This window comes from Halichoerus grypus, chromosome 13, assembly GCF_964656455.1.
Source record: "Halichoerus grypus chromosome 13, mHalGry1.hap1.1, whole genome shotgun sequence".
NCBI classification, from domain to species: Eukaryota; Metazoa; Chordata; class Mammalia; order Carnivora; family Phocidae; genus Halichoerus; species Halichoerus grypus.
The window spans coordinates 82,010,001-82,026,398 of record NC_135724.1 but is presented as its reverse complement, the minus strand read 5'-3'; the positions used below and the strand labels follow the sequence as shown (position 1 = coordinate 82,026,398).

At 51.1% G+C, this 16,398-nt stretch overlaps 1 protein-coding gene across 1 annotated transcript in view; it reads right to left on the bottom strand.

The window, feature by feature from the left end:
* NOS1 (nitric oxide synthase 1) overlaps positions 1-16,037 on the bottom strand; it is an 81,387-nt gene extending 65,350 nt beyond the window's left edge. Inside the window, 2 exon segments of the mRNA XM_078060919.1 lie at positions 1,783-1,909; positions 14,900-16,037. Coding sequence (XP_077917045.1) covers positions 1,783-1,909; positions 14,900-15,621 — 849 coding nt within the window. The 5' untranslated portion in view covers positions 15,622-16,037.
* Between the last annotated feature and the right edge of the window lie 361 nt (positions 16,038-16,398).

Here is a 16,398-nt window from a genome sequence, read left to right as displayed (position 1 = left end):
TGTCCACATTTTTTAAGAGAAGCTGTGAATATGATATTTATATAAAATTTCAAAACATTGGCAGTAAATTCAAAGTACAAATACAAATTGTCCCTTAGGGCAATATAGTGCAGACCTAACAAAGCACATCCAGAGCCTGGATCTAGCCTGAGGCTGTCTCTTTCTGTTCTTCTTCTGTCTTGGGAGGATTTGAATTAAGGCAATACCTCTTTCCTTTCAGTTAAGAAAGAAAATACAAAGACAAATGTTAACTTTATTTGTTCATTTAATCATGAATGGAAAATAGCCCCCTCATGCTCACAGTGTTGCCCTGAGTTCTGAGGACAGCATAATAGACATCTATATAGATGCTTCTCCTCCAAGCATCCCTAGATGCCACTGCAAGAGGGTGAGTAACTAGCTGGGGGGAGCATGGGTCTGACCTACCACAGAATCCCTGACGTCCTTCCTTATCTTCCTGGCCAGCTATCAGCAGCTAAGGAAAGCAATCCCCACTGAGGCTCTGAAATGTCCCATCCTCCCCATGGAAGGCTACGTAGTGAGGCTTTGGGTCATTACTCAGGTGAGCTGGTAGCAAAAGGTGCCATCCACACAGATGCATGAGAAGACAGAACCTGGCAACCTGCCCCATGCCATCCAGAGCTAGAGGCAGGTGGAGAGAAGAAGGTGACCTTGCCGAGTGACCTGGGCCATCTCCCTGTTCTGACCTCCCACTCATCATTCTTCCCGTACTTCACTGCAGTGCAGAGGATGGGTGGGAAATTCATATGCTTTAATAGGGTCGCACTGGCCTGGACTGTGGGCTGCCCAAGCAGGTGAGAACGAGGCACTCCTGATCTCTAGCCAAATCTCTCCATGCTCAGAAACAATATTGACTCAGCTGTCAAAACACGTCTCAGCAAACTGGCAAAGACTGAGAAGTTTGATAATACATTAGGTTGGTGAGGCTGTGGGGACACCACCGCTCTCCTGCTTAGCTGGTAGGATCGGGGCAATCTTTACGATGAGCCATTTCTCAATTTCTGCCCCAATCACAAATGCATATGATCGTTGAGCCAGCAATTTCACTTCTAGGAATTTGTGCTATTGAAAAGCCTGCCCATGTGCCACGTGAGACGTTTAGGCAATGTCATCCATTACAGCAATGTCATAGCAAGATATTGGCAATGACCTAAGGGTCCATTATGGAGGACCGGCTCAGTAGGTTTGGCAGAGCCATAAAATGGAATATTATACAGCTGTGAAAAAGAACCAGGACTCTCTTCCCCTACGAATTGGGGGGTAATCACCAAGATATGCTGACAAGTGAAAAGCAAGGTGCAGAGCAATATGTATAAAGTGCTCTCATTTGTATGAAAATAATGTGTGTGTGTATTTGTCAGTCTACATGTAAAGTATTGCTGAAAGGACCAGAGAAACGATAAATATTGCTTGCCTCTGGGGAGGGAAACTGTGTGGCTGGGATCAGGTGAGAGAGGAAACCTTTTTACCATGTATCTTTACCTGCTAAATTTGGGATGTGAATGGCATGGGAGTGCCTTTGCTGGTGGAAACAGAATTGAAATTTGAAAAATGGCAAGATCACGAACAAAGCAAAACAAAGGCAAAATCCGGATCCCAGGACACATGCTCCTGGCCTCAATGCCCCTGAGCTCTCCAGCCGTGGTGGCTCATTTCCATCCCAACACGGTTTGACATTTGGCATCCCTCCCCTCATCCTCACACTGGGGAAGGTTCAGGGAGCCATGGAGTGTGGGAGCCAAGCTGGTACCACCCACTTACCTGCTCCTTCTCTGAATACGGGTTGTTGAGGATGACAGGCACATTGCCCTTCCCCCACAGGTCACTGAAGACTCGGTCATTCTCCACGCTGAGGGGAAGTGGTTTGTGTGACTTGCCGTCCACACCTCTGAAAGGCAAGGTAGAGGAAGTGAGAAAGGCATGACATCAGGAGGGACAGGCTGATGGCCCTGTTCTAAAAGTCCCAAGTCTGTACAGCACCTCCGCAGTTCACCCACAGGACTCTGTGTGGAGCCAGCACACTGTGGGTGCCCAGCCTGCTGCTCAGCAGAACTGCCAGCAACACGTGGGAAGGCAGCCCCATCATCACTGACGTTGGCGCTGATGGTGGGCATGCAGCCACCTTTGTGGACATCACTTCCAGATGGCCATGACATGGCTTTGGTCCTCCCTTCCCACTTCCCCATTTCAAAGATCCAGGGACACAGAAGGCTCATCTCCCGGCAGACCCACTGGATGACTTAAGATGTAGGAGGCAGGACAGATAGGGGAGAAAACAAGTCCCAGGGGCCAGGGTGATAAGTCATCCTAATTCTGAATAAGCACTGATAATGAGACTAATGATACCTACACCAAGAGAAACAGAAATGATTCTGAAAATGAGGGGAACAGAGCAACAAAACTAATAAGACTATTAAAAATGATAGCTAGTGTTTATTAAGCACTTATTATATGTCAAGCACTTTACAAGTGTTTTAATTTAATCCTTGTGACAACTCTATGAGGCAGGGATGAATATTAGCCACATTTTATAGATGGTGTAAGCAAGACAGACACTAAGATGCTCAGGGTCACAGTTTTTCAGCCCACTCTTCACAGCCATTCTGAAGTGGAGGCTCTCATTATCATCATTCATCAGCAGCATCACCACCACCCCCACCAGCATCACCACCATCACCATCACCATTACCAGCATCACCACCAACATCACTATCATCACCACCACCCCCACCATCATCATCACCACCATCACCATTGCCATCACCACCATCACCACCACCACCACCACCACCATCATCACCATCACCAGCATCACCACCAACATCACTATCATCACCACCACCCCCACCATCATCACCACCATCATCACCATCATCACCATCACCAGCATCACCACCAACACCACTATCATCACCACCACCCCCACCATCATCACCATCACCAGCATCACTATCACCAGCATCACCACCAACATCACCATCATCACCATCACCAGCATCACCGTCATCACCATCACCATCACCAGCATCACCACCAACATCACTATCATCACCATCACCATCATCATCACCACCATCACCAAGATCACCATCATCACCACTGCCACCACCACCACCACCACCATCACCACCCAAATTTCCATTGCTATCACCACCGCCGCCACCATCATTCTTGTGATCATCACCATCCAGCTTCTCCTCATCAGCATAACCATCACTATCACCATCACCATGGCCATAATCACTCTCATCATTACCATCATCACTTTCCTTACATCATCCTATTCATCATCATCACCATCACTACCAGCATCACCATCCTCCTCCACTGTCGCCGTCATTAGCATCTTCATTATTATAATCATAATCCTCATAATCATCATCAGACAAGGAGACTGAGGCTCAGAGAGGTTAAATCACTAGCCTAAGTCACACAGCTACGGACAGTGGAGTTGGGATTCAAACCCAGACTTGTTCCTGACTCTAAATGCTGCCTTCTTAACTGCAAAGCTTTCCTGGCTCTCTGCTCTTGAACTCAGATTCAGGAGGAGACAATCTCAGCTAGGTTCCACCGCCTGGTCATCCTCTAAGATGGAGAGAAGTCATGGCTGTGATGGAACTGACTTTGCATCAAAATCCAGACCTTCTGACCAGCCCCGCCTCACCTCTGTCTTTCCTCCCTCTGAGCTCTGCCCTCCTGCTTCATGACAACGGGCCTCTTTTTAACCCTCCCATCCACTTTTACTCTGACTATAGCATTTGTCTGTTCCCCAGCTTTGGGCACCATGGCTTGCTCTGGGGTCCCTCCTGGTTTCGGTCCCAGGTGTTGAGGTTGACCCTTACCTAGTCCTCTGTTCTAACATTCCCAGCTTTGGGGATTTATAATCCTGGTCCCATCATTTCCCCCGACCCCTAGTCTGGCGCTGATAGTCATTTGGGATCAATTGGAAGTCAGGGCTCCAGCTCTGAGGGCATGGCCCTGAGTGGCCCCTCTGGCTGCTCCCTCGGGGCCAGCTAGACCTCCCTCCCTGCTGTGTCATAAAGCACTGGTGGCCTGCGTCAGAGCCACCTCCACCCTTCTGCGTGGAGAGTTCTGCAATTGTCAGAGGGAACATTCTGTTTTACCCTCTTGAAAATGTCACCAAAACACACAGGGAGTGGTTCTTGATTACAGACATTTCACAAGCCAATGGTTTACCTACGTGATGATAAACAGAGGGATTGTCTGTTGAGATGTCTGCCCTAAATGCCACTCAGCTCCCTCTCAGCTCTGAAACGCCTGATCCTGTGATATCACATGACTATAAATGGGGATTCAACAGAGGTGAGGGGTTAATATTTTTCAGGCATCTGTAACATACCAGGTGCTGACACAGAAGTGACTTCATTTACTCTCAAAAGACATTAAAAGCCCTATTTTACAGATGCAAAAACTGAGCCCGGAGGGGTTATGTAAGTTTCCCCGGGTCCCACAGTAAGCACAGAGAAGGGCTGGGATTTGAAACTAGGTCTGATTGATGCTTGGCCCAGATCCTTCCTTTTGTAAACAGAGACAGGAAAAAGTAGTTACTCTAAGCCAGAGGCTAAAGAGCAAGTAATCCAACATCTCTTGCTGAATGAGGCCAGTTTGCAAAAATTACAGGGAACAATTACCTAGGCAACTCCGAAATGGCTCACATGGCATGTCTGTTGTGAATCTTCAGGGAGAGCTGCTTTTATCCTCCCCCTCCCCCCTCCTTTTTTAAGAGGCTTTAACACCTCTGTTTAAATAATGCATCTGAAGTGTTTTGTCAACACAAACTTATCTAAGAGTCCTGTGTGATGAGCTGGGAAAGAATATATTTAATAGGGGACCAGGGGGAACATCCAGGTTGAGCTATTTTGCTTCTGTTCACCCAGGAGCAAAATCAGAAGTAGATTTCAGTAGATTCCCAGCTCCCAGTCTGACAGTGATAACCAGCTCTGAGGGAAATATCTGCCTTATTGCCGCGAATTTGCTCACCCCGGGATCTAGCTGCTTGATGGGTTCCTATGGGCAGGGTAGCTTGCTGGTTAAGAGTGTGGGCTATGGGTTGGGTGGCATTGGGTTCAATTCTTGGCTCTGCTGGTTATAAGCTGTGCCAACCTTGGATATCTTGAATACTTATGCTTTCTGAATCTCCATTTATTCATCTCTAAAGCAGGGTTAGTAGTATCTAGTTCATGGGGTTGCAGCGATGGTTAAATGAGGTAAAGTTTATAGCCCTTAGCTGTGTGGCATCTGCGGTTCCTCTTACTACTAATGTGTTTATGGGCTGATCAGACAAGACAGAAACAGAAAAAGGAAAAATGCTGGTTCTGTATAAAACAGCCAAGATGGCTCTAAGCCAGCATGGTCTAATAGAACTTTGTGTGATGATGGGAACATCCTATATCTATGTTGTCCAATTTTATAGCCACTGGTTCCATGTGGCAACTGAGTACTTGATATGTGCCCATGGTCAATGAGAAACCGAATCCGAAATTCTGTCTAATTTTAATTAAGTTTAAGTAGCCAAATGTGGCTGGTGGTTATAGCATTGGACAGTGCCCCTCAAAGCCTTAACGTCTCCGAAGGCTGGGAAATGAAGGCGTACATAGCTCTTAGCCGAGAAAAAGCACGTTCTCTGGGGGCTGGAGGGCACAGGCAGGGATACTCAGACCCTTTCTGAGATGTCATGTCATGTTCACAGCACACAGGACTTTGGGAATTCTCTGTTTCCCTTCCAGACTACCACTTCCCATCATTCTCAGTCCTGATCTTCACTCTCCGCTCCTCCCGAGGAGCACCCTGTTGTCCACACCTACCTTTATACTTGACCTCCCTGGGATGTCCTTTCATCTTCCCTCTGCTGGGAACCAACTCCTACTCAGCCTTCAACACCCACTTCACACCCCTCCTCTCCTGGGGGTTAAACGAGGTCATGTGTATAAATGCCTAACACATAGAACTAATTAAACATGTGTGTCTTCATTGACAACTAAGGTAATTGAAGCTCAGAGAGATTAGGTAACTTGTCAAAGGTCACACCACCAATGAGTAGTGAAGAAAGCCTGAAAGTTAGATATTTCCTTCTTCTTGTTCCCTAGCTGAGAGTCACTGAGAACAGGGCTTAAGGGGGTGGTGGAGCAGCCATTTGGTTGAACCTCATACTGGTGAAGACCCTCAAATTTCGATATTGATCTTTCCCTCCCAATGAAGTAGAGGTGTTGAATGTATTTATCTGTTGAATGAGAACCTGGTCACTTTCATGTATCATTTCTTCATTTAAATAAATATACTGGGAGCCCATAGATGGAGGTGGATAGGGTCTGTCTTGACTTCTTAGAAGCCTGGAGGGTGACTCTCCTTTGTCTGTACTCATGAATGTTGGTCCTGCCCAGCTGCTTGGAGTGGTTTCAGTTTAGATCAGGGTTTCTCAACCTGGAACTATTGATATTTTGGGAGCTGGATCATTCTTTGTTGCGGGGGGCTGTCCTGGACACTGTAGGATGTTTAGCAGCATCCCTGGTCTCTACCCATTAGCTGCCAATAACACGCTTCTCCCCTCCACAGTCCCTGCCAGTTGTGACAATTCAAAATGTCTCCAGACATTGTCCAATGTCCCTTTGGGGAGGAAACAAAATGTACTCCTCCTTAGTGAGAAGCTCTGGCTTAGGTGTGGCTGAGACCCCGATCTCATGCTTCTTCCACAGTCCCTCCCATCCTTGCTCTATGCCCATCTCTATGTCTACGAGGATTTATTCACTAGTTGCCCCTTGTTCTCAGATGGGATTGAAGAACCTGCCTTCACTATGTGGCTTCTACCTCTTCTCAGGCATCCTCAGCCCCCTGGATAGGCCACCCTCCAGTGGGCTTGCATTCTAGGTAGACCAGGATCCCCAGAGCCATCGTGTGGTCACATTTGGCAGTTCTCACACTTCAGGGGGCATCAAAATCAACTGAGGGGCCTGTTAAAATCCCCCTGAACTTGCCCCCTAGAGAGTCTGAAGTAGTGGGTCTAGGTGGGAACCCTGGAATTTGCATTGTCAAAAGCACCCCACGTGGTCCATGGACTTCCTTGAAGACCCATCTTCCTGGGAGGGCTCTGGGCTTGACTCCAGCAGTGAACAGCAAGGTTCCTTCCTGCTTAGAAATGTCATGTCCCCCCAGCTCCTTCTCTTCTTTCCCCTCCTAAGACCAGGCACGGAGCTCTACCTTCCCCTTGGCGAGCATTTTCTGTGCTTTCTGGCAAGGACTAAACTAAAGCCCCTTTTCTTCCATTTCACTAGTGGGACAATCATACCCAAGCTAACAGTTTGGCATCTCTAGACCTTCTGAAAACCTTTGCTAGCTCCTTCCAACTGAGGCTTCCTGGGGGCCAGGCCTTGGACTCTCAGGCAGGGGGTGTGGGGGTCCTAGGCCAACTCCACAGGAAGTTTGCACAGTTGCTGGTCAGCCCAGTGCTGGCCACCAACCAACCGCGAGTACCCAGGATGGGGAGCAGGTGGCCCAGGCCTGTGTGTAGGGTACAGTCGGGAGGTAGGGGCCGCCTGCTCCGCCCCAACCAGGCAAGGAGGCCACTGAGGAGCAGCTTGATCCTGGCAGGAAGCCCGCTGCGTCTCTCCTCAGACACCACACTACGCCCTGACCCCCCCTTCTCATCCCCGTCTGCCCTCCACCTGGTCTCGGATGTTGGGAGCTAAGTTAAAGCAGGAAGACTTGAGGGGCGTGGAAAAATGAGTCTGGGGGTCTCTGCAAAGCTCTGTTCTAGATCTCATCGTGCTGGAGTAGAGGAAGATGACCAAAGAGAAAAGCAGGCTCTTGAGAGCTGCAATTTTACCGCAATGCTCTAGCCGAGAAGTGAGGTGAGGGCCTCTGGGCTCAGCAACAATCAGGACTGTAATTGTTCACATCACAAAAACTGGGCAGGACCCTCAAACTCCAGTGTTTACAGCGTCCAGGCTGAGCGGATTGGTTGATTTTGGATGCTGGGGAAGTGGAGAGCCCGTGCTAGGCCCCGCCCAGCTCCCGAGGCTGGCTGTCTCCCCACGAATAGACTTGGTGCTAATAGCTCTTCTGATACTCTCTTCATTTTTGAGAGGCTGGAAATCAGTTTTATTGTGAAACCTCTTGATTTCTCTATTTCTCTATTTTGCCACAAAATCATTTTTCAGAAAGCTCTGTAGGCCTCCTAATAAAACTCGTAGGAGATCTGGGTGTGATCCTCAATCCCCAGTTTGTGACCTGTGACCTAAAGGGATGTTTGAGCTCCTCCCCCTGGAATGATGTTCTGGAGAGGTCGAATGGAGCAGTATACCTTTGGGGTACTGGTCAGTTACCTGCCCTGTGATGAGCATGCTCACTATTGACCTTAAAGAGGAACCTGAATGGTAGTTCTGGAAGGAATCTTAGGGCTTATCTGGTTCACATACTATTTCTACAGATGGGGAAGCTGAGGCCCAGAGAGGTCTAGGGGCTTTCCTAAAATATGTAGCTGGTGAGTGGCAAAGGAGGGACTAGAAGTAAGGTCACCGAACCCAGTCCAGTGAGACCTCATAGTAATGGCCAGTCCAGGAGCTGGCCATAGTATTGCTCCCTGGGGCTTGTTGGATGTGTGTGGTGGGATGAAAACTGCCCCCAGAGACATCAAGCCTTGACCCATGGAACCCATGTATGTTATCTTACGTGGAAAGAGCGTCTTTGCAGGGGTGATGAAGTTAAGGATCTTGAAAATGGGGAGATTATCTTGGATTAACTGGGTGGGCCCTAAATGCCATCACATGGGTCCTTCTAAGAAGGAAGCAGAGGGAGATCTGCCATAAGAGAGGAAGGCCTTGTGAGCCCGGAAGCAAGATGCTGGCTTTGAAGGGGCAGGAAGGGGCCACCAGCCAAGAAAGGCAAGGAATGCAGCTCTAGCAGCTGCAAAAGGTAAGGCAACAGATTCACCTCTAGAGCCTCCAGACCTAAGACCTCCGGAGCTGTAAGAGAATAAATATGTGTTGTTTCAGGCCACCACATTTGTGGTCTTTGTTACTGCAGCAAGGAGCAGGGGAGACTGAGACAGTGAGTATTTGGTGGCAGGGGCAGGGATGGTGTGGGGGGCGGGGCATTAGTGGCCTGGCCCACGTGTGTGACGTCACTGCCTAGCTCTTTATTCCTACTCACTACGCTCACGTCCCACAGACCTTCTTTCAGTTCCTTGAACATCCCAACCTTGTTCCTGCCTCAGGGCCTTTGTTCCTGCTGTGCCTTCTGCCAGGAATGCCCTTCCCTAGATTTCACACGGTTCACACCTTCTGGCCTCAGTATACATGTTGCCTCTTTAGGGGGGCCTTCTCCGACGCTCCGATCTAGTTTTTTTTTTTTTTACCTAACCCCAAGCCATGTTTCTTCAAATCACTATTTCATTTCCTTCATGCATGTGTCACTATTTAAAACGATCGCCTGAGTCTACCTGTTTATTATTCATTTCTTGCCTATGACTCCATAATGGCAGAGGCTCCTCAGTGGATGTCCAGTTCCGAGGACAGTATCCGGGGCAGAACAGAGGCTCAATAGATATTTGTTGAACAAAAGATGGTGCGAAGCCCCCTGGTTACGGCCGTCTGGGGTGAGCGGGTGGCTGGGTGGGCTTATTCCATAGCTCTTCCCCAGAATGAGGGGCTGGGAGCCCACCTGACAAAATGGTGGGGACACAGATGGGAGAGGGCAAAGCAAGAGTAACAACTCTATAAATAGGACTTCTCTCCCTTCCCCAGGAAAGGATGGACTGGGGAAGCCCCTCGTGTTCAAACGGTCAGGGTGAGAATGAAAACTCACACTGACATTCAGTGTGAAGGCGGCTGTTGGAGTCAATGCCAACGAGTGATTCAAAGCCATGAGTCAAGTGCAGCCAGAGAGGGCCTCCTCCACTGCCGACCGTCCTGGAGTCAATGCTCTCACTGGCCGGTCTGAGATCAGTTCTCCAGGGGTGCTAGCTCTCATCTCTCTCTCCCTTCCAGACTGAGAAAATACTCCAATGTCCTCAGCAACTTGATGGCTAGCGGTCTAGTATGGGGTGGCCAACAGTGCTGTCCATGCTAGTAGCAGCCAAGAGCTTGGGCTCGAGGTCAAGTCCTGGCTTTGTCTCTTGCAAGCTGTGTGACCTGGAACAAGTGACTGCACCTCTCTGAGCCTTGGTTTGCTTATTAGGAAAACGGGGCGCTATGAGGAGCAAATGAATTCATCGATGTCAAGACCTTCGCATGGGGCCGGGCCCACATGGAGTGCTCAGTACATGCTGACCCGCATCATGATCATAAAACACAGGCTTGTCACGGAAGACCTCCTCTCCCCAATTAAGCTCATTCTCTAGGGTGGAAATTGACTTCTGCGCCTCCAACCACATTCTCTTGCCTGGTTTCTCTTTAACTGTAGATGCCCACAGAGAGACTTCTAGGTAGAAGCAAGACAGCACCCTGTGGCCTGTGCTGTGTGACTCTGGGCAAACTGCTCCACCTCTCGGAGTTTCAGTTTTCTTGTCGATAAGGGGGCCCAAACCACACAGCCCGCTTAGGGAGCGGAATTCACCCCAGCTCTGAAGACATGGCTGTCGGGAAGGTACTCTGTAAGTACCCGAGTACCCTGCAGGTGGAGGGGAAGTGATCACAGTGCAGGGCGAGGCTGACCGGCTGGTCCAGATGGATGCTGGACCAGGGACCTTGGCCTCTTTAGAACCCTCCTTCAGGGCAGCAAGCTGAACAACCTGGATATCCTCTGACACGCAGCATTTTAAAGTGACCGCTCCCAAAGGCAGAAGGTCCCAGAAGCCCCCAGATTTCCCTTCCTTACACACCCCACATGCTGCCACCACCCGCCAGGCCCACCTTCCCCCTGGGATCCAGGGTGAGGCTGCGTCTAGACTAACCATCGTGTCTCCCCCCAGCGAAGGGCCAGCATCCCCAAACGACAGGACCCAGGGTGCCCTGCGAGGGAAAGGAACTAGATGAAGCAGGAGAATAGGTCTGTGTCCAAGAGGAAAGAGGGAAGGAAGGAAATGAGGCCAAGAGAACAGGGAAGTCAAGGGCACTGCTGAGAACCGGGGATGGCCCCAGCCTCTGCTTGGCCCCCCAGAAGCCACAGACTGCTGCCTGTGACCAGGATGTGGGGCTCCAGGTCTGGTGGGCGGCCGGCCTCACCGTCACCTGGCCATCCAGAAGCCAGCTCTGACCCCCACCCCAAAAACGACATCCTGTAGTGCCCAGGACAAACCCACACTAGGAAGAAGGGGCCTGGTTGCCACGCAACTTTTGGACATCCACCGAGATCCAACCCAAGCTGAGATTCCTGAGCCAAGATCCCAGTTTGGTTTTACATATAAACATGGCTTTAAAATACACTGAATTTTCCGTGCTTGCAACCACTGGGTAAAGTAAAGATGGGACATCGTTTTACTGGGAGTCCGGTCACCACTGTGGAAAATCACATCATCGCATCAGTAAGGCGACACCGCTGGTGGTGTCTGAGTTGCCAAAACAGCATGCTTGTGTCAAATCTGCATTTGGCACTTGTGTGCGGGCTAATTCTACCTGCAGGGGCAGATATCCGAGCCCTGATACATTACATCATAGCTTCTGATACTATAAGTTACTTTTTTTCTTTTAAAGACTTATTTATTTATTTGAGAGAGAGAGCCCACACAGGGGGTTGGGGCAGAGGGAGAGGGAGAGAGAAACCCAAGCAGACTCCACGCTGATCATGGAGCCTGATGCGGGGCTCGATCCCACGACCCTGAGATCACGACCTGAGCCGAAACCAAGAGTCGGACGCCCAAGGGACTATATCACCCAGGCGCCCCTACTGTAAATTATTTTTATGCTTGGTCTCCTTTATTTTATAGTCAGGGCATTATATTTATTAACAAATGTAAAGCGTGAGTAGGTTATATGATCCACGAATTAGCTCCTGGTTAGTAAAGGGGGCATTTAAGAATATTTATTAAAGTGGCGGAGGGTAGGGGCGGGTTCTGGGTCCAGCACAGGTGTGAGCGATCGAGCCAGGGGAACACGCACTAGTATTAGAGAATACTCATCCTTAGAACCGTTTCCCTCAGCAGGGTTCATGGAGCCCTGGACTTGCCCTGAGTCACTTTCTTCCAAACGGCACCTCCTCCAAAGCAGTGTTTTCTGCTCCTTTTGGTCACTGGAGGGAAGGCTGTCATGGATAAGGGCAGGTCGAGAGCTCAGGGGCACCCTCCCAATTTGGGAGAATAGGTCTGCCGGAGGAGACCCCATGTCAGACCAGCGTGCCCTCCCCCCCTCCTTGGGGAAAGGAAGGCTGCTTTTCTGAGTTGGGTGTTTGGAGAGGCCCCTCAGGCCTGGCGGATAAGAGGGCTCCTGTTCAAGTCCTTCATATTTCATGACCTCCCCCCAGTCTAGTGTCCTGCACTGGGCTTGTGTGTCCTGCCCTGTCGGCTGGGAGAGGGTCATCCTGGCTTCTGGGAGGGGGAGGGACCTGCTAGGGACTTGTCCATATCACACGGGGAGATTCAGGCTCCTGGGTCTGGGGTAGGGCTGAAATAAAGCCCCATGGAATTCCGATGCTCCTGACCCCACGCCTGCCCCGCACCCAGCTGAGAATCAGAACCAAGTGTACGGAACACTAGATCCAGCCCCCAGGAGGGAATGCCACTCTTACTCAGGGTCCTGCTGCAATTCCTGGGAGAAGGGCTGTTGAGGAAGGGGTTATGCCCAGGAATCTTTGAAGGAAGGCACTTCTGGTATCTCCCGGAAAACCGGACCAATGATTGAATCTGGACTCGACAACTGCTTTAGGATTTAAAGCCACTGAATGAGACTTGGAGGCTGCTGGCTTCCCAGAAGCTACGTCCAGACTATGTCATCTCTATAGTGTGTGCTGCTGTAGGGAGTCCTGGGAGGTGGCAGCTCCCCTGAGGACTGGGTTCTTGCCTGGAGTGGGGGTCTCCGTGCTAGTCGTGGGTGAACCGGGCCCCAAATCTCTGCAAGCCAGGACAGCCCCGAGGACCCATCCTGGCCTCCAGCTCCGGAAAGGAAGGTCAGGACGATAGGGGCTCCCAGCCACTTGCCCCACCAAGAGGGTCACACCATGTCCTGGGTAATGGGGCCAAAACTCTCTGTCTCCCGCAGAGATGGGACCAAAAGTACGGGGGACACTCCAAGCTGCCCCCAGGAATGCGCAGATGACAGAAGGGAGCAGGTTGGGGGACAGGAGCTCAAAGGGGAGCAGGGGACCTCTGGGGGCTTCTGACACAGCCTCATCTTCCCTCTTGGGGTCTTGCTGGAATTGGCTTGGTTTTTGCCCAGGTGTGAAAAGTTAGAAAAGCTCCAGGAAGCAATGGTGGGCTGAGGTGGGGTGCCACAGACTGAGGTCCCCCCCACAAAGGGCAGTTTGGGGGCTGACTCATCAGGAAGGAAGACTGGAACCCATGCAGTTCCTCCACCACATCAGGCACCCTCCTACCTCAGGACCTTGGCACCTGCCATTCCCTCTGCCTGGAATGTCCCTCCTCCATAAAGCTTTGAGGTGCCCTTCTTCCCCTTCCTCAGGGTCTTCCAATGTCACCTTCCTTGAGACCTGTCCAGCCTCTCTCTCTAAAATTCACCCTCCCCAATACCTCCTGACCCTTTCCCTGTTCCATTTATCCCCTTAGCACATATCACTGATGGCCCACATATTTTAACATCTTTATCTCATTTATTCTTCGTCTTCCCCACTACACCATAAGCTCCCCAAGGTCAAGGGGCTTGTCTATTTCATTCACTCACAAGGTCAGAGGGTTTGTCTGTTCCATTCATTGCTTCATCCCTGGTGCCCAGAGCAGTGTCTGGCCACAGTAAGTCTTCAATGAACATTTGTTAAATGCATCAGTGCAGGGGCTTGGAGAGGTGCTTTAATCCAGATCCCTGAGGGATATCATGGGGACCTCTAAAGGCTCTCCAGACACTCAGGGGTCCTTGGGGAGGGGGTTGGGAAATCTTGACCTGGGTTTCTGGGTGGCCCCACACCTGAGCCTCCTCTGTAGTGGGGGGTGGATAAGAAGTAGGAGCTGTAGGGTTAGTGCTAATCTAAGATGAGAGCAGAAGGGGGCAGAGAGAAACTTCCCTCCTTCTCATATCTCTGGACCCACTACTCTCTGACCCCCTAGCCCAGCTGCCAATTCCTCCCCAAAGAAGGAGTTAGAATCACCCACTGTATCACCTGCTCTTTTCCTCTCCAGAATCAGAAAATGCCAATCTGGCAAATGCAGAGGGGCCAGGACCCAGGTCTTCATGTTCTAGCTTTAGCTCCTATATAATATGAGCAAGACCACTGTTTTGGGGGAGCTGGGGCCAGTTCTCTACTTTGATTCCAGTCCCCTCCTTTAGAACCTCCCTTGCTCCCAAGCGGCTGTCACAAGGAGACAGCTGGTTTAGGCTGAGGGTTACTCAGGCCTCAGCTCATCCCCGCTCTCTTCCCGGGACCTTGGCATTCACCCTATGCCAAGGCTACCATGGACACGCACCGCTCGCTCACTGGATGACTTGGGAGAGCCCCCTTCCCTCTTAGCCTCAGTCTTCTGCCCCATGAATTGTAGATCCCAAAAGTACCCACCGTGAGGGGTTGCTGGAAGACACGACATCAGCTACCATGACTCTTAGCTCTGGTTCTCATGGCTAGAGATACAGGCTACAAGTTACGCCCATTCCGTTCTTACAATTGCAGGTTTAAGGGAAAGAGGCAAGAGTGGTCGAGTGGATGTGATTGTGTGTGTCTGGAACAGCTCAGGATGTCTCCTGGGTCTGATATCGAGCTGCAGAACATGTCTGCATACAGCACATATATGCACGCACGCACGCACGCACGCATCTGTAGAGCTTACCTGTCTACCTGGACTTCCGCATCCTTTGTCTCTGCCTTGGAAGGTCCCCCTCCATTGATCCCTTTGCTCCCACTGGTGAGAAGGCTCAGCACAGGCTCTATCTCTTTGAGCAATTCACTGTTCTGGCTGTCCTGGAGAGCCACCCCGGTGCTTTTCTTGGTAGGGTCCTGGCCAGGGGGTCTGCGAGCCAGGCTGCTGATATTCGAGAGTGCGCTGGTTCCCTGCCCACTGTCCTGGGCATGCTGGGGCCCATTGCCAGGCCCCAGGGCCCCGTCCACTGGCGGTGTGTGCTCTTTGCTGGCCGATGACTGGTGAGACAGATCGACAGCTGTGGTGGGGGGACCCAGGGGCCGTGTCACCCGGATGGTCTTGGGGGTCCCATCCCCAGTGAAGGTGGTCTCCAGGTGAGTGGTGAAGCCCTCAGGGCCCCTCAGAATGAGGACCACGTGGGTCTCAGAGGCGATGCCCCTGAGCACCTCCAGGGCGCTGTCATAGCTCAGGTCCACCAAGGGCTGGCCGTTGACCGCGAGGATGATGTCGCCGGCCTGGATGAGGCCGCTCTGCTCCGCGGCACCCCCTCGGATCAGGTCGGAGATGATCACGGGTGGCTTGCTTACCCGCTCCTTCACCAGGAAGCCCAGGCCCCCAACCTTGCGCTTGAAGAGGCGGACAGAAATGACGTTGGGTTGGATCTGCTGAACATTGAACACCTGATTCTCCATGGTGTCTAGTGTCCAGGGGTCCGAAGACTTAAAATATGTCAGGCCAAGCTGATTTCACCAGGAGGAGCCAGGCTTCACGCCGAGCTGAGAGGAAGAGCTGGGGGCTGGGGCCTCGGGGAGTCTCAAGAGCGAGCTGTTCTTGGGTTCGTCTTCGCCGTCTTTGACGTCAACTCGGCGTCACCCAGTCACTGCCATCCGGCCATTGGTGGCATGATTTCATGCGTCTGCCTTCCTCCTTGTTCTCTCTAGGAAGTGATGGTCGATCAGGCAGACGTCAGGAGAAGCAGTGGGACGTGTCCCTAAGCAACAGGTCAGGCCGACTGGGGTGGAGAAGTGTCTGGTGGATGTGTCTAGATGTGTCTCGAGATGACGCAAGCTCCTGTATGCTATTCTCTGGGCATCGCCAGCCCGTCAGACCTGTGCTGGAGAGAAGGAACAAGGGAGGGGGTGAAGTTACAAAAGAGAGATTGATGTGGAGTGCCCAATGCCACCTTCCAAAGCAAGGTGGGAAATACAGCCAAACTGAGAACTCTAGCCACAAGACCCTGGAGTTTGGAAGCCAACCTCGAAATGAAATCCTTCCTCCTCGAGGGGAGGGGGTAACTTCCCCGTTAGCTGCAAATTGCCCGGTTTCATCTCCCATGATGAAAGAACCCCGAGACCAACGGTCTCGCTGGGGAAACCACTGATAGCCTAGAAGTCAAACGGCAAGAAGCACAATCTCATCTCTTATCTCTCCCATCTTGAGAAGCCACCATTTCAACTTGTCACGCGGCC